Below are 25,100 nucleotides of genomic sequence, written 5' to 3' on the forward strand. Positions count from 1 at the left end.
TACACTCCGCACTTGCTGATGGAATAGCTTCAGAGGCGAGCAGATCTCGTTCTTGCCGACAAGATGTAGTTGGAAACTGAATGACGGTCACGAGCGCGCACATGCGCGCAGGGGAAAAAGACGGTATCGAGCCAGACGGCTGGTTCGCTGGTTAACAGAAACGGTGCGGCAGCGTCAGTTTCTTCCATCGCGCCTGGAGGACGTCCGGCGCCGGAGCGTAATAATTTCATTCCCGCGTACAAAAGACGTCTGCGCCCGCGTCCGGCCGTCTGTCTCGCCGTCTTGCCATTCAGTTTCCACTTCAAAATTCTCGCCACTCGCGTCGCGTGTGCCGCCCGCGGAGCTGATGTGCGCGCGGAGCTACGCCGGAGGATGAGATCGCCGCCGTCGCCGCTGCCGCTGCACTCGTCGTACGACGGATAATCACACGCGCGTGCGGGGAAGCCGACCAAGCGGTAAGACCGAGGAATTCGGATTGCCAATTTCTTTAGACGAGCGCGTTACGTATACATGAAGCGAGGTGCATGTATAACGCGCGCATGCAGTCGACGTCGCCGACGTTCGCTTCAGTGCGCGTCATGAGACGTGTCACGCGTGCCGCGCTCTTGCACGCGCGCACACGCCGCGCCGCACCGGTTGGAAAGTCCGTATTTTCCTTCGGCTCTTATCCGTTTCTGTATGTTTTCTCAGCGAGTGATATTTGCATCCGCGCATTCCCGCTCTTCGCGCGCTAAGTCTTTTTCGCGCGTCTTCCTTCAAAGTCTTCCCGCAATCGTTCTCATTGATAAAATTTCGCCGACTCCAGACTCTCTTCAAATTTTGCTAAACGTAACCGTTTTGATTTTTAATTATTTTTACCTTATGTGGTGAAATATCGAAGCGATTTACTGGCATTTTTACTTTAAGCGTTAACAACTCGTTAAGCGTAATCTCCGTGTAAACTTCTGTCTCGTCAGATCGGCGAGCGCTGCGCTTCGAATTGAGCGGTGATGCCTCGCGCTCTGCACGTAATTAATTTGCATATAAAGGGCGTACCATCAAGATTGAGCCGGGACGGCGATGTACCAAATGCATTATCGCTCGCTACTCGCGTAATATTAAACCGCTAATTACTTCAGACCTAATTACGAAGGCGAGGACGACCGCGCGCGGTCGCAATCCACTTTCTCTGGTCATAAAATAAATTAAAACGTTCTACTGTGTAATCGTGATATTATCAATTATTAAAGCGATTCCCACGAGAGAGAGAGAGAGAGAGAGAGAGAAAGAGAGAGAGAGAGAGAGAGACATACTGTTTGACAAAAGAATGGATTAATCGCGCTAAGCGCGACCATTAACCAGACCGCTGTACCGTGCGTATATATACACTCGCACGCCACGCGATACTCGCTCGCTCTCCCCCTCTCTATCTTTCTCTTTCTCTCATTATACTTTTCCACCTTCTCTCGCCGCTCCGACTCCGGCTACTGCTCGCGTGCGTGTGCGTATCGCCCGTGCGTGCTATCACGCGCGCAACTACAGTACGCGCACTGTGCGCGCTGCCATCCGGCCGTGCCGCACACATAATATGCACACTCGCGCGCCGCGTGAGGAAGCGAGCGCGGAGGAGGAGGCGACGACGACTTGCTAATTAGCTGCGCTATCGCCTGCCGGGAGATAAGCCGCGCGAATAAAGCGCGAGATAGGTGCGCGAGATACGAGGCCGCGACGAATATCGGGACGCGACCCTGACTCGCCGAGGCTTCCCGAGGGATTTTCGAGGTCAAGGGAACCCGGAGGCGCCGTCGTCGCCGCCGCCGCCGCCGCCGCCGCCGCCGCCGCCGCCGCCGTCCCCGTCCCCGTCCCCGTCCCCGTCGTGCGCAAATGTTACGACATTCCCTCGCGAGGTCAGACGCAGGTCGGTTGTCGCGCGTCGGTCCGACACCTGATTCCCTCGGACTTCTCATCCGCGCGCCGACCGTCGGTCGTCGCCGGCGCCGTATTCGCAGCGAGGCGATACGTGTCGCGAATACCATTTGCACCTCCTCCTCCTCCTCCTTCTCCACCGAAGCTCCTCGTTATCTCAGCACGATTGCCGAGGAAATCGAATAGCGCTATAGCGCGCGTCTCAAATAGGCGCCAATCTCGCGGACGGGCTTCCTAAGCTGAAACGGAGCAACCGGACGCTCCAGCGAGGTCCAGTTTCTTTCAATGACATACCTACAGAACAATTCGCTGATATCTGATTGTAGAATATATTTTTTAATCATCGGCTTTCTTACTGTTTATACAATATTGAAGATTCGCGAAGCGCGCGTTTCTTTCTGGAGCTTAATAATTGGAGTAATCGCGTCGGAGCGTTTTTTTTTTCAATATTATTTTTACTCTCAAAAGTTATCATTATCTTCTGATCCCTTCGTGCATAGCAACAAAACCGCGGCGCATTTTTCTCGGAAAAATAATCAGGCGCAACAGCTGCTTGGAGGAAACTTTAATTACGCAATTGTTCAATTGGACGGTGATCTCACGAGAAACTTCATTGCAAAGCAGGTTTTATCCTTGTCGGCTAAAGTGCGGACTTGTTAATAACTCAAGATGTCTGCACGTACGTACGTGCATCGTACGTACAATTGCGAGATGCAAAGTGTTTTCGGAGGCACGAATTCACGTCTCGAAATATTTGTGCTCTTCCGGCGCAACTTCTGCACCGTGGGAGAAATGCGCTCGTAAATTTTAACGATAATACAGATAATACGGAGTCATCGATTTCTCCCGCGTTAACCACACAGAATGCAAACACGAGAAGCGAGTGAATTATGACCACAAACATATTGCATAACGCATTTTTCATCGGGAGCTATCTGTCGTATACTTGGAATCGTTGTACAACCGATAATAATGAGAGACACAACATAACTTGTAAGAGCTAATAATAACAAAGTTATATGGCATTGTTTGCGCGATAAGCGTTTATAATTATTATAATTATATGTAATAAATATAAAACATTAATTCTCTTTTTCTTTCTTTTTGAACGTATCATTAGTTATTGAATAATTAGATATTATATAAATATATAATGTCTTGTTTTTAGCACTGCAAACGTTAAATTGCCGACAATCTTTTAAATAATTATAAAATGCTGCTCTTCTTTTCTTAATTTTTATTTCTTTTTTTTTATTTAATAACCTTTAGTTTTTTATATATTTTGAATATTTTTATAAAATAAAAAAATGTCATAAATTATTGTTTCTTTCCTCTTTTAATATTTTATAATCAATTCTATGTATTATTTTTGTTGCTTTTCTTTTGAGTAAACATCAGCAAATATATCTAATCTCGACATAACATTAACGTATTAATACGTTATTTCTTTTACCAAATTTAATAGTACACTGAAACAGACACACGTATAGCTTAGCTGCTCAGCATGTATGCAATTTATGTTACGTAATACAAATATATCTCAACTCAAAAACAGAGGCAGTCAGGTCATAAGCCTCATTTGTTTCCATTCTACCTAAAGTGGCCATTAGGTACATTAAACGATTGAACGGTCAATGTCGCGACGGTAATTCAACCTCGAAAGCTCCGGAAATTATATAATTATTGATTCGCATTAGGTAATTGAATCACAGTCGTTTGGCAATTGATTTTCTGCTAGTAGACATCGCTTATAATATTCTTACATTTTCTTACGTCGATTACATAAATCTTGGGTTGGATGATTTCACTTCAAAAATTTTCACTTCAAAAAATTTTTTGCGCTTTGTAAATTAATTATTTGTTAATTTCGGGCAGAAACATCTTAATTCAATAATTCTCTTATTAGTTACTTTAATTAAACTCATATTAATTACATTAATTACGTAATTTTAATCGACGATTAGACTTTGCGTAAAATTATTGAAAATACAAATTATAGTTATGAAGTATATTCTATCATTAATTTATTATTTGAATCACCGAATTAGTTACATATAAATTATTACCAAAAGACTAAACTATTACAAAGTAATACTGTTATGTGTACGACTTGTATGATTTTATAACACATAATTATAGCAGCAGAGATTATTTACATTATGTATAATAAAAAGATTTAGCTACGTAAAAATATATTTATATTGCGTATAATAAAACGATTTACCTATGTGGAAAAGACCAAAACACAGTAAAAAAGCAAATGTGAAAATAAATAAATTACTTATGCATGCGCGAGAGGAGAATCATTAAAATTTTTGCAAATTTGCGTTCATAATTGCATCAAATTTCTGGAAGTCGGAGCTTTTGTGTTGAATATTCTGTAATTATGGGTAATGGAGCATTATATTTTGTTGAAAATTTCTCGTGCTTACGGATCGCAACAAAAGTTACGAACGTGTGCAGTAACATATATAGAGTACACTAGATAATATGTAGGGCACACTCGTGTTTATCAAAATCATATTTGATACGCAAAGATCGACACGATAATGCAAATTAATCTTATAAGAAAATAAATTAGATGTGTGTGAAGATGGAAAGGAGATCAAATATAAGAGATAAAGTTAGCATTTCCATATCTCACCGTGAGATTACAAACCGACATAAATTTCTGTTTTCCATTACGAGATTACGCTACGTAATCTCTCTATCGCAGTCCTAAATAAATCATCTCGATTCAAAGATAAACTATTTACGAACTATCCTTCTAAACTATTTATATGTAAGCAAAAATAGCTTCTGAAATTAACTTCAAGGTTTTTAATCTAACAAGACTGCTGTATTATCTAAAAATTAATTTACATTTACATAATTAACTCTTTACATAATTTATATTTAATTAATTTATAATAAATTTATTATTTATTTTTACAGATTTTTATATTGCGAGCGCCAAATCTTTAAATTAAACAATAGCGTATTTCAATGATTAACGCCAATGATTATCAATGATTAACGATAACAATACAGACTTATCTTAATCAAACTGATTTCTTATCTTCAATTTTACTCGCCATCTTGGTGCTCCTAAATGCCGCAATAACCAGCCGCGATGAGGTACGATGGGGATCGTGATAGTCGTAATAAATTATAACGCATCGTTAATGCGGTCGGCTCATGGGAACATGCAGGTTGTCGGGGCTCTAAGAACGTCTTCAACCATTTACCGAAGAGCAGAGCCATAGCGGCACGAGTCACACGTTATATGTATTTTCGTAACGTTCGTCTGTTTATGCGCCCCGTATACACACGGCTGTTTATATAGACACGCGTTGTATGCTCGCGTGTATCTAGCGAGATACGCGTCGGTGGCCGATTACGAATGCCCGCATTAATGCTTGGGCATTTGCTCTCCGCATTCGGCTCCGTGCATCGAGCGTTCTGCTTCGTGTATCACCGGGCACAAGCGCTCCGCGCGCGTCGCTTCCCATTTACTGCATTTACATTGCAGTATTTTGCAACGCTTCCAGGGAAATCGTTATATTTTTCTGCCCACCACGATCCGTCGCGCGTTACACGCGCGAAACCGCGGTGTCAGCTGATCGTCTGACAAATCGACGGCGGCAATCCGAATTCCGCCTCTGCGAAATTAACGGACACCTAAACTGCGTTGCCGCGCGAGTAGGAAACATCCGCGAGGACGTGGCTAATTCTTGGAAGTCGCGTGGCTAATACCGATGTCGCAAACGGCGAATTTTGGCGAAGTTGGGAGAATTTTGCTTTTGAAATCTTTGCGTTTATTCGTTCCGAAAACTTGTTCCCTCGTATCTCCATCTTTTTTTCTTTCTTAACAAGTTTATAGGTCAAGGTGGTTGAGACTGCAGAGAATTGAATGTTTTTCTTTATATCGGCATATACATATATAACTTGTCAAAACTGATTTATATACATTAAACAGAGACACAGCTTATATTCGTATGACAGATTTAACTATTATAATTTATTAAGTATCATTTTTTACAGTAACAATCTCGTGTTATTCTGTTCACTTACTATGTTTTAGGAATTATTCCAATTTAATATCTATATATCATCATTTTTTACAGGAAGTTGATTAATTATTTTTTTGTAGCAACAGAGCAGCAGTGCATAAATATAACAAAAAATATATTTCACAAATTACAGCGCCATAAAATTTTTGCACTGGCTAACCTTGATAATAAAGTATGCGAGTCATCGCTACGGACTTCTTCATCTCCAAGTATCTCATTTATTAATGTAATGTTTACTTTTCTCTCTCTCTCTTTCTCTCTCTTTCTCTTTCCTTCTCTTATGATTTTATGGTCCGTTGCCATATCTACGTTATTGCCAATATCCCAAGCTAGCATTTATAGTTTTCCTCCACATGTTTTTGCACTTGAATCATTTTCAATTTTAAGCTTTACTTAAAATTCGTTTAAGCTTTACAGATCTTACTACAATCTTAACATCATGATATTACGAACGCTGAAACTCTCAAGAACAACTTCATCGTTAAAGTATCTTTAGATTTACAGATCAAAAATCGTAGCTCGATATCTAATAATAGATCAAATTGCGGACATACGTTATTTTTGGATTTCGGAAACGTGATGAAAATTTATCGTTACAGGAATTTAATGTCGTTGCCAAGATTTTTAAGAGTGCAGGTGTATTTCCATTTTTATGTGTGATATGTTTTAAAATATCTTCTAAATAAGAGATGTGCCAAAATATAATAAAGGTGACAGTCATTATATACATGAAATACGACAACAAATATACATAATATAACTAAATTAATTTACAAATATAAATTTATTATCCAGAGCGCATTTCATACGTTTCTCTAATATTGTGAAACTTGAGTTACAATAACTCTTTCGGGAGACCCAGTTATTTTTTGTGCACGGGCATGAGAGTTGGTTTGCCATAAATATTTTTACGGCCGCGTTTAAAAATGTGTATTTAATCGTGAGTGCCTTCTCGTGTTGGCGTACGGTACGTAGGTACGGAATATGGCGTCTGGCAGTTTCCATTTCCTGATGCACCAATTACGATAAGTCGCGGTATAGCGTGGGATATCCGTTAGCGATGTACATTGATACCGACGTCTATACGATAAAATTTTCAATAAAACGTAATGTATGCATTACGCTGCTGTATAAAATATTTAGTTTTAATAATTAAGTGTCAGAATCGACCGTGGAGCGTTACAAACAATTAAGATGCGAAAACGTCAACACGGTACAAAGTGGATTTTGCTGTTTAATATTATAATATGTGAATATTATAATATATGAATATTATAATAATATACGAATAAATTATTATAATATACGAATTTTCTCAGTTCAGGCAAACTGCGCGCCGTATAATCGTCGGTCTTTAGAACGCAGCTCTAAATTGAATAGTACGTAATATCACAATTAATTAATTAAATTTTGAATTAAATGGCAAATCTACTAAATTATATCAAATATCAATATAAAAATGGGAAAAAACTAAAAGTTTCTATTTGAATATAGAGAATGTGTTTAAAATATGATTAATTTGTTCAATGATACAACACATTAATATTGATACAACTTTCCACAAATCAACAAAACTTCACATTTTTCTAATAACACATTAATATTGGTACAACTTCTCACAAATCAGCAAAACTTCATGTTTTACTAATTATGTATATTTTCCATTCTTAAAAATGTCGAAATGATTAATAGGTTTTTTTCATGTTTCTAATAGTTCTGGCATTAAAAATGAAGTTTTACGATTCATCGATTTACTTTTAATTTATTCCGAAGATAACTTACGTAAATGATCGAAGCTACCGGGAGAGATGTACTGGAGTGGCCTTTACGTGAAGAAAACGAAATGCCACATCACCTATTAATAAAAATCTTGGGAGTGATACGTCATTCGTTGTTGTTTTCTACCCTTTGCAATTACTTTGATGTATTTTTAATCTAGATAATAGGAGAGTGCAATTTCATGACCGGGACAAAGTAGTCTCATCGATATAGCCATTTTAATTAATTAAATATTTTAAGAAAATATTTGAAGAAATTACGAAGCGGCTTCTGTGACTGTATTTTTAAGAATTTTAAATTACAATCGTCCTCTGAATCTCTTTCGTCAGTAACGTGACCCAGAAGGGGCTTTGTAATCAATACGTTTTGTATTCGTTTACATTTTTATTATCTCAAAAAAAATATAAGAAAACTTTAAGGAGCAAAAACTACTTGTACTTGTTAGTGTATCCAACACGTTACAATTATACAGTTAAAATAACTGTCGTCAATGCATTACCTTTTTTTTTAAGTCACGGATAATGAAGAAGTGCTTATCCATTGTGTCACAATTGGGATACGTCACTGAATGAATAGGCTTAATGACCCAAAGGTTGCTATCTGGATTTTATACACCTCACTTAAGTATTGCACATACGTAACGTGTTACGTAAGCCTGCCGTAATTATACGGAGATATCGATTGAGTCACTTAATCGAAGAGTAAAAAGTTATTTCAGAAAAGCACGTGTCTGCCCGTGGATATAATTAACACGGCGGTTAATAGGATAGGATGAGGTGGCGCAAGGCGGAATAACTATGCGAGAAATAAATGGAGTCTGTAATTTTTAATTGGATGTCCTTTCAGCTCGATAGTTTGAGAGAAGGGCTTAAGTGTAAAGAAAATATATCCCCCGACGGGTAATAAGTCTGACGATCTCTCCGCTGCATTTGCTCTCCAAACACATTTTTCATTGAGAATACCGCGGAAAACAGTTTTCAATTATTAACATTTGCATTACGGTTTATTAAATATTTTGTTGCAGGTGCACAACCGCGAGAGTTAAAATGAGCAAGTCGACCCAGACGACACGCTCTTAACATTGTGAGTATCTCTTACAATTTTACGATTACACCGTAGTAATAATAAATAATAACATAACCTTCCGCGCGATATGACTATATTTTCACTCGGCAACATTTAAGTGTATGTGCCTTCGTCCTACATAGTGCAGGCTGTCATAAAGGTTAATCGGTGCAACGATGCTAAAAGGCTCTCTGTAGCGTGACGAACTATCGATTATCCAAAATCCAAAAGCCTCAAGTGGAGAAACGTCCCGTAATACAAATGTAATACTCGGCTCTTAAATAACGTATATTTCATATTGTATCCACACTCCCCAAATATTGCATGTAGTGTAACGTCAGATAAAAGAAAGAGAAAGATTTATTTTTGTGTATTTATAAATTTTTAAGCAACGATATTTGTGTACCCTTCGAAACTTACATGGCGTTAACTATAGCGCGCGCTGCACGTCATGATACACAAAAGATATTTATTTATATCATCAGAAAGCGTTCCGTGACGTTACATTGTATGTAAAAAAAAGGAACTTGGCCATTTCCTTCGAACTATAGCTTCTATATAACAAAGTCTCCGATGACGTCTTTTCTCAATGCCAGTTTTTTTACAATTTTCCATGCGAGTGTTGAAGCTATTCACACATTGTAACGTATTCTATTCTAATTCCAATCTTCTAACTTTTGTCGACAAAATTCTCTCGAGAGACTCAAAAATAAAAATTATAAATATTCCGAAAAGAAACGAGAAGAAAGTGAATGTACTTCTTTCAAACTTTTTATGTGTTGTCGAAAAGAAATACTAAATAAAAATAACAGGAAAGTTGTGTATAAAGATAGAAAGATGAAATATGCGTGAAATATGTAGATAAGAGTTTTGACGCACGCATTTATGTGACGGCAGGACATTAAAAAATTCAACGTCATTGTAAAATAAAAATTTTTATTTTTATCTTCTAAGAAAAAGAGAGATCGCCGAATTGCGTTTAAAGTTATGCGCAATTTCGTAAAGGAAAAAATATATTCTCAATAATATATTCAATTTAAAATGTTAAGATACGTAATATATTTGTCTGTAAAAAAAATACAAGAGAAATGGAAAAAAACAGCATTGGTCACTTCAATGATAACGAGTGCTGTTGAAAGATAACAGAAGCAGTAATGGTTTGTGCACTTTTCTTTGTTTCTTTAATAATAATTTTTAAAACAGTTCCTGCATACTACGAATTTTGAAGCAAAATCGAACTTTGTAATTACGAACGTTGTACAAAATACAGTTAAGAATAACTTTCTCTTTGTAATACAATGATACAGTTAAACGTAAAGTAAACATAATCAAGATTTTGTCGATTACGCGTATTATTTATCGAAATTTTCTTTTTTTTTTTTCGCGAAATTCCCAAAAATGATTTTAATATTGGGATTCGCTTGCGTGTCGCAGGCCGATAGGTTATAGGTCAAGAAACCTTGACGCTTTATTTTACAAAGGGGTTAATGCCCGATTAAGGTTCAGAAGGCTCCATTGAGGTATTGCGTTCATGTGTGTCACTTATCGGCCGGGGCCATACAGGCCGCGGCTAATAATTAACTAACTAAATACCCGGTCAAACGAGTTCTAAACAGGCAGATTGCGTGTCCAGAACGAAGTCCACCTGAGTATCGGCGTTTACTGCGTGTTTTAGCAATCAGCTCATCATATACAATTAATGACGGTAATTTCTTAAGGCTTAACTATACGTGTTACATATCATGCGCGTGCCTTCAACAATTATCGTTTTGTAAAAGTTTGTACCTCCGCATCGTAAACTGTGCTCACCGACTAGACGTCAAGCTTACAGAGGTATACATACAAAATATAAACTCTCCGAGATTTACGTTTCGCTGCATACAAACTCGGTTGTGCATACCGCCATGCAATTCTGATTCGTCGGAACAATTTACGAACGAGTGTGCGAGGTATAAATGTCGAACTTCAAAGCTCCTCCCGGACGTAAAGCAGACACTCGATTCGACTCGATTTGACGGCGAGATGCGGCGGATGAGACGCTCGATGAGGATGCTTTTAACGACGTGACGCGCTGATCCTTGTTGACAGAAATCGGAAGACGCCGCATCTAGGCTGACTTTGGCCGGAAGTTGATAGAGCGACGCGGAGATGACGAAGAGGTTTGAGTTCAACTGGCAGATCGAGGTGCCGGAAGCACTCCGCACCGGCTGCGTCTTCGATCGCTGGGCGGAGGAGAAGGATAACACTGAAATCGAGCTGAATTGCCAGTTTAAAGTCGACGAGTACGGTTTCTTTATCTACTGGCAGAGCGAGGGGAAGGTGAGGATTTCTTTTTTTTGTTTACCCCCTTCTGTACGCGCGCCCTTTCGTGCGTCTCGAACAAAGGGGAACGTGAAGTGCCTCGGACTACCTTTTCTTACAAGAGTCCTGAATATATACCAGGTTATTTTTATCCTGTCTCTCCTCCTTGCAGGACGGCGACGTTATAGAGCTGTGTCAAGTGAGCGACATCAGAGCCGGAGGCGTTCCTAAGGTAAAATAATTGTTCTGTCCCTTCGAAATGTGATCAAAGGTTTGCTAAAAATTACAATAATCACGGACTTGCTGAAAAAAAGCTTGCCGATCAAATTGATAAAAAAAGAAAAGAATGAAATAAAAAGGGAAGGAGGAGAAGAAGAAGAAGAAGAAGAAAAAGAAACGGTAACGCGTCTGATATCTAATACGACGCATTTTATGCAGGATCCCAAGTTACTTGACAAGCTGCTCAGCAAGCATGGCGAACAATTGGACGAGAAAAGTCTGACCATCTGTTCTGGCGTCGATTACACCAATATCAACTATCAGCACGTCGTGTGTCCGGATCCTGCCACAGCCAAGGTAACACATGTGCCGGCAAACTAATCGTGATAACGGCGGAAACGCGGCATCGACATGCCATTCGATTTATCGGTCAAGTAAACTATTATTAGCGGGGCTGATATGATACCGATATAGCGCGCGGGATCACTATCGTTGATGAAATTGTTGTTCTCCCATAGTTTAACGCCGATATAAGTGGTGTAAGTGTCATTATACTAACGATATTAGATTGCGATACGCTATCATTAATTGTTAATAGTTTTCTTTCTCGTAATAACTCCTGCGATACGCAACATGTAATCGCGATTATGCTGAATTTCTCGATCAATCTCCTTTATATACTGTTCTTTTACTCGTTTCCGTGTTTCTGTGTCATTTTCCAGTGAATTTATCGCTATTATAGTTTCTACCGTAGCGGCAAGGAAATATAGCGTGAATATGCCACACACGGTTCTGTATATCGTGTTATACACGATGTACAAAAGATCCCTTATCGCGTACCGCATATAGCGCTGGATTGTTATTGCACAACTCAACAATTCGATATCACTGACATGCTTAATTACCATTTTGCGTTTAAGATAATAATCGGCATTTACCTGCTCTTTCCACGAAGCTTATTATTTTCTTTTGTATTTCAATGCCACTGAGAATCAATGACATTTAAGAAAGTTAAGACTTAGTCGTTTCTATATCGAATATGCAAAAAAAAATATACCAACAAAAATATAGTAACAAAACTTTTGTCGAGGCGCAGCAAAAAAATTCCCCTTCCCCGGGTATAAATAGTTTATCTATTTACAAACGTAACGATACGTCGCTATGTAACGACCGATAAGATTACCTTATAATACTACCTTCAGATTAATATCTCCATACCTCGCGACGGGCTTAATGTATTCTCTCCATTTGTTCCATAAAAAGAACAATCTGATGGTACTTTATTTGTATGTGTCGTCACAGGTATGGTTGGACGGCGTTCGATCGATTACGCACAACGTCAAAGCGAATAACGTTTGCCCGCTTACATGTCTGAAGAAACAGTGAGTTTGCCAATGCATTTATATACGCTTGCACTAACGCGTCTGTAAACAGTACTGTTTACCCCTGTGAAATAATTAGCCATAAATGTGTTCCGTACGACGGACGTATGTAGCTTCGCGTTTCTCTAATTCCGTTCCGACGCAAAAGGATATTCGATTCGCAATAAGCTAATAAGCAACTCTGTAATTTAATCAGCGGAAATTATTGAGCTCTCAAATTTCCTTTCCTTTCGACATTTATATTATTTTATTGAATTATTCTATCTCTTGTTTTTTAATGAGATTACATTAGATTTCATAGATCGAAGACTTAATAAAAATTTATAGTACCTCGTTCTGAAAGTTGACAAAAATACATATTTTATACCAAACCGCGCGTGATTCTCTTATTTCTAAAGAAGTAATAGAATCGTGAATAAAACAGCGAGTTTTTTTTGCATAATTTTAGTTGGATGCGGCTTAGAATGTTGGTGGATCCTAATGGAAAAGTTCCAGTGAAAGTGGTCGCGAGAACTTTCGCGTCTGGTAAAACAGAGAAGCTCGTTTACCAGTGTCTCTCTGAATTAGGCCTACCTAGCGGAAAGGTATCTTAATGGACTATCAGAATAAATCATCGATAACATTTTTATACCTCGCGGAAGTATTGCAAAGACTTTTTGTTTATGTTTTAGAACGACGTGATAGAACCCGACGATTTCACCTTCGACGCATTCTACGCGCTTTATCACAAAATATGCCCGAGGAACGATATAGAGGAATTATTTCAGTCCATGTGAGTACTTTTTTGGAAAAATTTAAACTTAAAGAATTTATTAAATACATATATTTAGAATAATGTATTAAATACATACACGGAGAGAATTTTATTTTAAAATTTACCCTGAAAATCATGTTAATCATAGAACAACATAATATTTCGACGAATTTTATGTGATTTTCACTATATTTTTTACTATATATTACAACAAATTTATTGTAGTGTACAATAAAATTTGTCGAAATACTATGTTGTCCTACGATTAATATGATTTTCAAGGTAAATTTAAAAAATTCTCTCCTTGTATATTTTCTTGTATAAGGAAAAAATAATATTTTTCTCTTAGCGAGATTAATAATTTGAATTTTAATTATCTTGTATCTATTTACACACAACAGTAGTAACTAAAAAAATATCTATGGGAAGTTGTATATATTTTATACATGTTTATATATATGTATATATATATTTTGTTATTACATTTTTTATATTACTTTACGGTTTGGATTTATTTTAGCGCAACACAGACAGACATTGTCATCTTGCGATAATTAACGCGACCGATTTAATTAAAACAAATGTACCTTAAAAATTTTAGAACGCAGGGTAAGGCCGATACAATTAACTTGGAACAACTAATCACCTTCCTTAATGGAAAGCAAAGGGACCCGACCCTGAATGAAATCCTCTACCCATTCTACGACAAGAAACGTGCGTTGGAGATTATCAATGATTACGAGCAGAACGAAGCTGCGCGTAATGAAAGTAAGAGCTTGATAAACAAATCATGTATCCTCGAAACGTCTCCCTCCGACAATTCTCTCGAACCTGACTCTAAAATTAGACCTGACCGTTCGCGTCTCTGAGGCACGAGATATCGATTCTTTTGTGGATATTTCATTTGTGCCTCTTTATATACTTGAGACATTAGGATGTCAAAGAGATATCAAAGACGGGGTAAACTTTAATGAGCCTGCAAAATTGAGTCGGCTCGTTCGACTCAATCGACTAAGTGTCGTTTAGCTTCGGCCGCGACTGAAGAATTAATGAACCGGCTTGAACTTGTAGCTTTAAAACAAGCTTTCTTTTAATACATAATTGCGTGCTTTCAGAAACAATGACGAAGGACGGTTTCATAAGGTACCTGATATCCGACGAGAACGCGCCAGTTTTCCTCGACAGATTAGACGTTTACATGGATATGGACCAACCTCTTGCGCATTATTACATCAATTCGAGCCACAACACATACCTGAGCGGCCGTCAATTCGGCGGGAAGAGCAGCGTCGAAATGTACAGACAAGTTCTACTAGCTGGATGCAGGTAAGCAATATGCTGCTACGTAAAATATGGAGTAATATGGAATGCGACGATTATTCCCGGCTTGTGCGACTGCAGCGGCTTTCAATATCCGGTGCATTTATAGCTATATTGATTGTGCCAGATTATCAAATATCTATATGGATGAATATATAATATTACATTGAGATGTACCGATCTATCTTTATTTTAGAATAATAAAGCAGTCCAGCTTATGTTTTATAATAAATTACTACATATAGTTACAAGTTTTAAGGATCAGTAACATATTTTTTATTCGCTTTTCACGTTGGTTTAAATAGTTATACATATTATAATAGTTAAATAGTTATACATATTTAATAAGATTCTCGTGATATTTTAATTAATTTGAATTTATTAATATGCGGATACGAGATAATTATCAACATTAATTATAAATAAATATACATCGTGGGATTTATTCATAAAATAGCGAATAACCGATAACTATTAGGTTTTAGTTTTTTTTATTTCAATCCAAATTTAAAGGTGCGTTGAATTGGATTGTTGGGACGGCAAAGGGGAAGACGAGGAGCCAATAATCACCCACGGCAAAGCCATGTGCACCGACATTCTATTCAAGGACGTTATATACGCAGTCAGAGACACGGCCTTTGTTACATCAGAATATCCGCTAATTCTCAGCTTCGAAAATCATTGTAGCAAGAAGCAACAATACAAACTGGCCAAGTACTGCGATGAAATTTTGGGCGATCTATTGTTGAAGGAACCCCTCAAAGAATATCCTGTAAGTTCTTACGCGTATTAATTAACAAGGTTGTAAAAAAAAAAATATCTCCTTATCAATTTTTTCCCAACAATTTTTAAATGATAGGTAAAGATGATGTTCATAAATATTTTTAGTTGTTAATAACATATAATTACAATAAATTTTATTCGTAATATCGATTATACATAATATAAAAATGTAAGCAAAATTTTATGCGCTTTTGTTTTCTTCGATTCCTTTACGGAATCTGTTGTATCGAATTCAATAAATCTATTACGCAAAGGAGGCTCTTTCGTGACTTTAAGTGCGCTCATGATTAAAACATTATTAAAACAGTTGGAGCCAGGAGTACCGCTGCCGTCGCCCAACATGCTGAAACGCAAGATTATCATTAAGAACAAGCGCCTAAGGCCAGAAGTCGAGAAGCAGGAATTGGAGCTCTTCAAGCAAGGTCAATTCGTAATCGAGGACGAGATCAAGGAAGACGCCAGCGCGCCGCCGACGATCGCCGTCGTGGAACAGCAATCGGTAAAAGTAACAGCCATTGTGACCCTCGGATTGAGCATGATAGCGCCTCTTTCATCTTAACCGAATTAAACGAACGAAGTACCTATCTTTCGGTAAAAAAAAACGGCGATATCTCGGCTTGTCCGCAGGAGGACAATTCTGAATCCATAACGTCGCCGAGCATTCAACAACAGCAATCTGTCACTGGTTCGGTGGGCCTTGGAGAAAGCATGGAGTTGGTAGTGGCTCAGAATTATATCGGAAGTACTCTCAACGTGCACCCGTGGCTGTCCTCCATGGTCAACTATGCGCAACCAATAAAGTTCGCCAGTTTCGAGGAGGCCGAAGGTAGGTGAAATTTTTGCTAATTCTTTAATAGAAAATTTTATATTTTATTCATCGTTATAATTATTCTACGTTCAACGAGCGCCGGTTAGAAATTGTGACTGATGGTTATTATTAATCGATGAATTGCGATTAAGAGAGGAAAAATGACTATTCCAGAAAAGAACATTCATCACAATATGTCTTCCTTCTCGGAAACGGCCGGTTTGGCCTATTTGAAATCCTCCGAACTTGCCATTGAATTTGTAAATTATAACAAGCGGCAGATGAGCCGGATCTATCCGAAAGGCACACGAGCCGACTCTTCCAACTATATGCCGCAGGTAAAGCACGTATAGCTCGTAGAGCGCAATTTGCGCCACGGGGAACACGAAGAAAAGTCTCTCAATGATCGATCGTCGCGAAACAGGTCTTCTGGAACGCTGGCTGCCAAATGGTGTCGCTGAACTTTCAAACCGCGGATCTGCCCATGCAATTGAATCAAGGCAAGTTCGAGTACAACGGATCTTCGGGCTATTTATTGAAGCCGGATTTCATGAGACGCGCTGATAGGAGCTTCGATCCTTTCGCCGAGAGCCCCGTGGACGGAGTGATCGCCACACAGTGCAGCGTTCAGGTACGTTTCTTTTTCCTGAATGGCAATCCAGGTCACTCGCGATATCGCTTTCTAAAATGTTTTTTCTTATCTAAAAAAAATTGAACAATTTGCATAATACGATCTACGTGACTTTTATATACATCATTTTTGTTTTTATTGTTACTTTATCAAATTTGTGATACTTTTAAAATTCAATTTTTCTCAAATCAAATTTATATATATAATTATATTAACAGATTATTAACAGTTAACATTTTAGTAAGCATTTATTATTTTTATTTATTTCATGAAATTTTTTTACATATTTAAAGACTTATTCGTTATCTTCAATGATATTATACTATTATTGTGTCATTCTTTTGTACAAAATTATTATATTTTAGTTGTAAAAATTGCTTTTTTACGAGTAATAACAATAAAATTGTATATAAGTCGCGATTGTAAAAAATAATAGGAACACAAAATGCATTGTACATTAACAGCTTTCTGTACGTATTAATTTAGGATTTACAAAAACCGATTTACAAAAAGTTTTGTTATTCATATTTATTATTGATTTATTATTACATTAACAGGTAATAGCTGGCCAGTTTTTATCCGACAAGAAAGTCGGAACGTACGTTGAAGTCGAAATGTATGGCCTAACAACCGACACGATACGCAAGGAATTTCGCACAAGGGTGGTTCCCGCCAACGGTCTGAACCCCGTTTACAATGAAGAGCCCTTTCTCTTTAGGAAAGTCGTCCTCCCCGATTTGGCCGCTCTGAGATTCGCGGTGTACGATGAGTCGAACGGCAAACTGCTAGGGCAGAGGATCGTTCCTTTGGACGGTTTGCAGGCCGGATATCGGCACATCGCGTTGCGAACCGAGGCCAACTTTTCTATGTCTTTGCCTATGCTGTTTTGTAATATTGACATAAAAATTTATGTGCCAGATGGTTTTCAAGGTACGACATATTATATTCGAGACATGTGCAGGCCATGTCTTAGCTGCAATAAATTTGTACCATTTACCTTTGTATTCATATAATTATATAATTTTAATCAAAATTGTTTCTTGCTAACTCTGTTAAAATTAATTGTTTAATTGTATAAATGTCTTGTTTTTTTTTCGATCTGCTTAATGTCATTATTTAATTAATAGGTATATGTTTTATATACAAGAAATCCATTTTAAATAAAATATATATCAATGATATTAATTAGTCATACTCAACGTTTTTTTCATCGTCTTTTTAGATCTTATGGACGCCTTGACGGCGCCACGAGCACACAGAAAAGCGGAAAGTATGGCGCAAAATAAAATGCGGGGTCTGGGGATCGAAGAGAGTGATAGCAAGAACAATATGGACAGCAGAAACAATGTGTTACCTCATCACCAAGAGGCAGCGAAACCAAGAGGTAAGTTACGAGATACGAAAATTGCCAACTGTGAACAACGAATCTATATTTGTTTTACTTTTACAGAAGAAATGAAATTCGATCCAATCACTCTGGAGAGTCTGAGACAAGAAAAGGGTTATCAAAAAGTTTTACGGAAACAGCAAAAAGAATTGGAGTCTTTGAAAAAGAGGCATCACAAGGAGAAACTGGCTGTCCAGAAGCAACATTGCGTTGCAATAGAGAAGATTTTTAAGGGGAAAAAGTTAGTTATTTTTATACGATATAAATTTATTTCATTATTTTCTTTATTTGATTAATTCTAATAAAATTATTTGTGTAATTAGTAAATTGAAAAAATTACTCACTTTTTTAATTGAGAAAACGATTAATGACTAAGATAAGCAAAATATTTATAATTATATTTTTTTTAAATAAAGTAGGAGAGAACAACCAAACTTTATAAGATTGACGAAATTTATAGCAAAGCGGAACTTTCGAGGGACCCGATCGTTCGTCGCGCAGTTTCCGAACAGACGACCCAGTGGTCGCGTCTCGCCGACAGGCAGCGCCGGGAGGAACGCGATCTGGTCCGCGGGCATCTGGAGGAGCGGCAAGCGCAGCTGTGCAAATTGTGTATGGCCGCGCAGCTGGCGCAACAGAAACAGCTGACCTTGCGTCACGATCGCGAGATGAAAGAGATGACCGCGCGGCAGGCGAGGCTGTCGGTAGAGAGCGCGAGGGAGGTGATGAACGACAAGACCTTGAAGACGCGCGGGATCAAGGAGGGCAGGCTCAGAGAGAAGCAGCAGAACAACACGAAGAAGTTTATGGAGGAGCGCAAGATCGGGCAGATGATACAGAACCGGGAGAAGGAAAAACTCAAAAAGATTCACGAGAAGCAATTGGAAGAGTTGCAGAAGGACATGAATGCGGTAAGGCAACAGACTCTCGCTAGGCTAGAGGTTTTCCCGATCGTATAGCTTTGCACATTTATTGCACACAGAGAATCATACATTAATACACGACTTATAATCGTAAGCAATTTAACATTCCATTGAAAAGATTGCTAAAAAATTATAAAGATATATTTTATATTTATATATTTATTTTAATAAAATTAATATTGATGTGATATACATATATATAGCGAATTTGATAAAATTGTTAGATTTAATTTATTGTACATTTCTATTTTACAATTAAGTAGAATTTTATTTATTGAATGTTAAATTTAATTTTGGTTATTATGTTTTTCTCTTATTTTGTAATTTTTGCACTTTATTTAATAATTTCGTATTATTTCTTAATAAATTTGTCTTCTTAAAATATTTTTTATTTCATTTGTCCTATTATTTGGTGTATTTTATATTGTATAACGAAATAAATAATAAATTACGGATAATATATTGCAACGGAAAATTTAATCCGAGATAAGCAAGACTCAGCAAATTTGAAGTATTAAAATATTTGGATTATCTGAAATTATAGATTAGAATTACAGATTTTTTTCAAGAATTTTTTATTTACACATGTCTTCTCCCATTTACTTTATGTAAGAGTCTTTAAAAGATGTATTGAATATATGTTATATTTAATACTGATATTGCTTTAATGTGGATAATTTTTTTAAGCGATTATTTGTTAACATAATTACTCTTACACGTAAAATTATCTTTCAGAACTGAGTTTTGAATTTTGAAAACTGAGCTTTTCAATGCCATATTCATCGAAATCACCTGATCATAAAAGCTTTTTTAGAATTTCAATTTGATTTAATTGTAAGACAACTCCGATTTTAAAATCGTCTATTTAATTAATTTTGTCCCTACTATAAATACTTGCAATCATTTTTATCGTATATTTGTTATTTTTATAAATTACAGAATGTATTCTATTACATAGAATATAAAAAAATATTAAAAACTATCGATGTACAACAATATGGTAGAAATTTTCTGTTAATATGAAGTAAATGTATGAAGTTATGTTTCTTTTATAAAGTTAAAAATTTTTAAATTACAGAGAGTAAATTAATTGACATAAAAATTTAATTTTAATTTTTATTTCATTTAAATTCTTTTATTTTAAATACTTTTATTTTAAAGTCCATTTTCCTCAAAATAATTGGTTCAGTCATACAAACGACTTTTCCAGATCATGGATATGTACAACAATGAGGACATGGACTACGAGCCTGCTAAGATGCTGGCTGAATTCTACGTGTGATGAGTGCCAGCCGAGTTTCTCCGCAAATTTTCTTCGTAGCGAGAAACACGTTACGAAGGAGTGGAACTGTTTTCAGACAATTTACTACTGTCGTTAATTATACTTGAAATTGGGATCAAATTTTATTAGCTGTCGTTCTCGTATCTTGCCGACAAATGTCGCGTTATTGTGAGAAAGAGAAAAAAAAATGAGCAACTACATTAACGTTTCTATAATAATTCATTCAGCCAAGTATTTTTTTATAAGCAGACATTTTATGTCTCCATAGTCTTTGAGTACCTAGACTATAACGAGGGAGTCAATACAACTAAAATGATCTAGTCAAGTATTAAATATATATATATATTTATTAATATTTAATATATATATATATACTTATACAAAAAAAAACATATATCACGATGTCGTAGCCGATGTGAAAAACGGTGCAATGCACCGCGCGATTCGTCGAAGTGAATATTTTTCGATTGTTAACGCTATTGTCGAAGTCTATCAGAGCGATAAACGTGTATGCGTGTGTGAGCGCGCGTGTATGTGTGTATGTGTGTGAGAGAGAGACTGTTGTCTGTATTCGTGAATCGATGCCTAATGCCGAGAGAAACTTTCTCTGTTACTCGTGATGATTCCTAGACCATACATACATACCTTAAGTTGAGAGAGAGACGCTCTCGCAGTCGGACCTAGCCGATAATTCACGTGACTGCTGATAATGACTAGAGTATTATAGAGCGTTTGAGAATCTTGAGACCAAGCGTGATTTACGGGCCTGCGGCCGTAAATTTACGAGATCGAAGGAAAGCGCCTCTTACCACGGCCCTTAACATGAATGGTCACATAGGATTGTAAATTAAAACTTCAAACGAGAGCCTAGTATAATGATTACCACGTTGTTGTTTTCATTATAACATAATGTTATTTACATAAATTATTATATCATCCTATACATATATATGTCTATATTGGATATAAAGGACAAAATAAAAAAAAATTACGCAAATCGCATTCGCAATTATTTCCGTTCTATTGCGAGTAATCGTCTTCACAAGAGCGTACATATTTGAACGTCGATAAAAACTACGATGCGGTAAGAATTATGCTACAAGTAACAAAAAAAAAGTATTATACAAAACATATATTAATTTATTAGGCAATCCAACAAACCTGTTAAGTACATTTAAGCCTCAGAACTTTTCAATTAATTTTGAATTGTTCAAATTGATCACATAAAAAAGGATTGAATTTTAATTATTGAATACAATATTTTCTAAACTATTTTTATAGATGAAGAGCGTAATGGTCATGATCGAAAACGTGCTCGAGTAAGTCAGATTTTAATTCAGCGTTGGTAAATTCTTCATATGGAGCTGAAACAAATAAGTTGGTATATTCTTTATTTGTTCATACAAAACATAATTATGATATGTATTGCACTCACATTTCGAAATAATATCACAAATAATTTCTAAAAAACATACTCTCTTTAAATCATATCAAATTATAATAATGTTTAAAATTATTAATATTATATATCTTCTTTCTCAGGCATTTCCATCTCGTTGCACAAATTGCATTTGTATGAAATGTGAATCGACATTTTTTACGAGCATGTGGTTGATTTATTGCGAATTCACATTATTCGAATTTACCTGAATGGGACACGATGTGATCTATGTCATTGTGGTCCTCCACGACTGGAATGACATGCTCGTGATGATGGTGCGCCAAAGTCTCGTGAAGCTCCGCGGGATCCCCATAGTTTGCGGGTACCACTAGAGCATCGTGATTCTCGAGCTGCACGTTTTGATAACTGGTAGCACCGTAACCGTGATAAACGCCATGGGTGTGATGCGAGTGATCCGTTATTATACCCGCCTCGCAAACGGCGACTATCAATAAAGGGAGAAACAACTGGAACACAGTAAATTTAAATCACTCTCTGACGAAAAAGTAAGTTGTTTCAATTTTTTACGTTAATTTCGCGAATGTATATCGATGACTCTTTAATTCGCACGATTCTCTTTCGAGCCGAGTTGAATATTAAATAACGTTGAATATTAAATAACAACACAATTTCAAGCAATAATTCGTCATGGAGCTTATATAAAAAAATATTAGAGCATTTTTAATTTAATTGGTCTATCTTTTCGATTATTTGTCGCGACAACTCTCGCGCGATATGGTGGCAAATTGCATACAATTCTTTTAAGCACAGTCACAATTGAACTATGAATGAAAAATGCATTACAAAAATTAAATTCTTTCTTTATATCTTTCTCACTGCTTCCTCAATAAATTCTTTGACGTTCACTTACATAGTAACTCATAATGAATTCACTTCTCGAACGGCTTCGGTCGGCTATACTGAAAGCATCTTCCCATGGACGCCTATTTTATACAACGGTAGCCGCGTAACGTTGCGCAAATTTTATGTGAATATTATGCACCATGGACGGATGTTTACAATTCGTGCTCCATGGCGTGGATTCGCGTGGATATGTAGGTATGGGAAAACCGGCCGGTTACGCCCGCGAACGTGCATGTGTAGGCCATTTCAAAACACCGAGATAGTTCGCCGTTTCATTGCCGAGTTATGCAACTACGGCCGAGCACGGCGTTGCACGTAAGTGAGATGACGAAATCGCGCGATTCTTCGAAATTCTCGGGAATAGATGGAAAGCTCACCGCGGCGGCCCGCTGTTAATTCTAGTAAGTATTATATCGATTTTATGCAATCGATTTCGGGCGCGACAAAACGGGAAGAATGGTCCTCCGATGGTCCGCGACAAAGATGTATGTAACTGTCGTACAAGCAGTCCCATTTCTTCCTTCGTGCAAATTTTTATACATGATCCCTCCACCTATATATAACTAAATGCCTTGTTAACTCAAATTTAAAAATTACGAATAATTGTATATTTGTATTTTATAACCGCGATTTAAACTCTGTAATTGTGATGTGTAATGTTTAATGATGCGATTCAATTCCCGAGAACAATTGAAGAGGTTTCATGGTAGTTGGGATTTCATGGCTTGAAGAATTAAGATTTCGAGAGACGCAATCTAGATAAGCGGAAGATGTCCGCAACTTCGTAACGTAATTGTACGCTTATGAAATTTCTATGCATAATTGCTTCTCTAGATGAAAGTTTGAAAGAGTAGCGATATTTCACGGTTGGAAAGTTTCGGCACTAAGGTCGTTTGGCGTTTATAGTCTCTACTTGAATCTTATCAAGAGTGTATCAGGATACTCAGAATAAAGATTTACGTTTTAAAACATGATAGTCATCCTTCTATTAAAAATTAATTAAAATTACTTAAGAAGCAAGATAATTGTTCACGCAAAATCTTGAGATTTAAAAATATGAGATTTTAAATAACGTCAAAGCAGCAAAATACGTGATATTTCAAAGCCTCTCTTTCTTAACGTTTCACAGGATATTTCTAATTTCATTATTTCAGCTTTATGTGTATCGGATAATACACTATTAGCTCTAAATTATACAGGATGCAATTTAATATCTGGATTTACTTCAGTATGGACTTATTTATGCCGTTAATTTTGCCTCAGCTATTTTCGATTTAGCAACATTTGTGTTTTAGTAATAAAATTCACAGGCAAAAGCTAATTAGAGCATGAAGAATTTTTGATAAAATATGTGTGTATATTAACGAAATAAAGCACAAATTTCAATAAAAATGCGTATAATTAAATGTATATAATACTTTTTTATATCTTCTTTAATTTAATAATTTAAAATATTTTTTTTTCTATCGTATCAATTTTGTTGAAAATATATTCAATTTTTGAAGAGAAAGAGAGAGACAGTCGCGAAGAAGCCAAAGTGAACAATTATATAAAAATCTATATGCAAAAGTATTGTATGATTATACCATAACTTTCCGCTTTTAATTCTTTGATTATATCATACAATGCTTTTGTCTGATTACAGATTTATGTCTTGATATAAGATTGGTCATAATAATAGCTATTCTGATGAAACGCTAGTTTCTTTTTACTTGATCCGTCTTTTACTTGAATTACGATGCTTCGAAACTGCTTCATAAATTATAGTATTGTTTTGCAATACGCACGGGGAGAATACACAAGTAGGCATAAATAATAACAAACAATAGACCGACGAGATTAATTCAAGAATTGATGATGTAGTTCTCTTACACTGTGGCAGAAATAGAAATAATTAAATTATTTAGTATAAAATATTATTGTGTTAAATGTTCAGGTAAATCACATTTTAGAGATATAAACATTTTATATAGCTAGTTTATTCAGAAATTTTTACATGCCCGCAATCAAAAGAGATAACATAAAAATACATACTATACATAAAAATATTTTTATAAATAATATTATCATGGACTTATTGTTTTTAATATTTTTAATGTTTCCTTACAGCGTGTTATAAGAAAGAAAGAGTCGTCACTGGCGTCATGCAATTTTCTTTGAAATTAATAATAATTATTCTTACATCTATTATACATTTATATTCT

General features: G+C 36.5%; 2 protein-coding genes across 3 annotated transcripts; one reads left to right on the top strand and one right to left on the bottom strand.

The window, feature by feature from the left end:
• Positions 1-21,807, top strand: LOC105453877 (1-phosphatidylinositol 4,5-bisphosphate phosphodiesterase-like). Of its 2 annotated transcripts, none has more exons than XM_011696149.1 (20): positions 1-455; positions 8,761-8,819; positions 10,890-11,120; positions 11,275-11,334; positions 11,541-11,678; positions 12,624-12,703; positions 13,152-13,287; positions 13,375-13,475; positions 14,059-14,225; positions 14,573-14,783; positions 15,291-15,549; positions 15,868-16,065; positions 16,188-16,386; positions 16,543-16,706; positions 16,793-16,999; positions 17,557-17,929; positions 18,222-18,383; positions 18,450-18,627; positions 18,847-19,297; positions 20,520-21,807. In XM_011696149.1, the coding sequence occupies exons 3-20, from the start codon at positions 10,950-10,952 to the stop codon at positions 20,589-20,591; spliced, it is 3,327 nt and encodes a 1,108-aa protein (XP_011694451.1). In that variant the 5' UTR covers positions 1-455; positions 8,761-8,819; positions 10,890-10,949; the 3' UTR covers positions 20,592-21,807. The 2 variants fall into 2 exon arrangements, with proteins under 2 accessions (XP_011694451.1, XP_011694452.1); XM_011696150.1 differs by having other exon boundaries at positions 15,868-16,059.
• On the bottom strand, positions 21,460-24,087 carry LOC105453876. The gene is made up of 3 exons (XM_011696148.1): positions 22,904-24,087; positions 22,238-22,499; positions 21,460-21,955 (listed from the first exon to the last, which is right to left on the bottom strand). The coding sequence occupies exons 1-3, from the start codon at positions 22,913-22,915 to the stop codon at positions 21,867-21,869; spliced, it is 363 nt and encodes a 120-aa protein (XP_011694450.1). The 5' UTR covers positions 22,916-24,087; the 3' UTR covers positions 21,460-21,866.
• Between the last annotated feature and the right edge of the window lie 1,013 nt (positions 24,088-25,100).

Source organism: Wasmannia auropunctata, unplaced genomic scaffold (genome assembly GCF_000956235.1).
Source record: "Wasmannia auropunctata unplaced genomic scaffold, wasmannia.A_1.0 LD335994.1, whole genome shotgun sequence".
Taxonomy (NCBI): Eukaryota; Metazoa; Arthropoda; class Insecta; order Hymenoptera; family Formicidae; genus Wasmannia; species Wasmannia auropunctata.

Coding starts and splice junctions, on each gene's coding strand:
- LOC105453877 (XM_011696149.1), top strand. CDS start 10,950: ATGACGAAGAGGTTTGAGTTCAACTGGCAGATCGAGGTGCCGGAAGCA. Junction 11,335..11,540: donor GAGCCGGAGGCGTTCCTAAG/GTAAAATAATTG, acceptor CATTTTATGCAG/GATCCCAAGTTACTTGACAA. Junction 16,066..16,187: donor TGGAACAGCAATCGGTAAAA/GTAACAGCCATT, acceptor GCTTGTCCGCAG/GAGGACAATTCTGAATCCAT.
- LOC105453876 (XM_011696148.1), bottom strand. Junction 21,956..22,237: donor TCACATCGTGTCCCATTCAG/GTAAATTCGAAT, acceptor TATTTGTTTCAG/CTCCATATGAAGAATTTACC.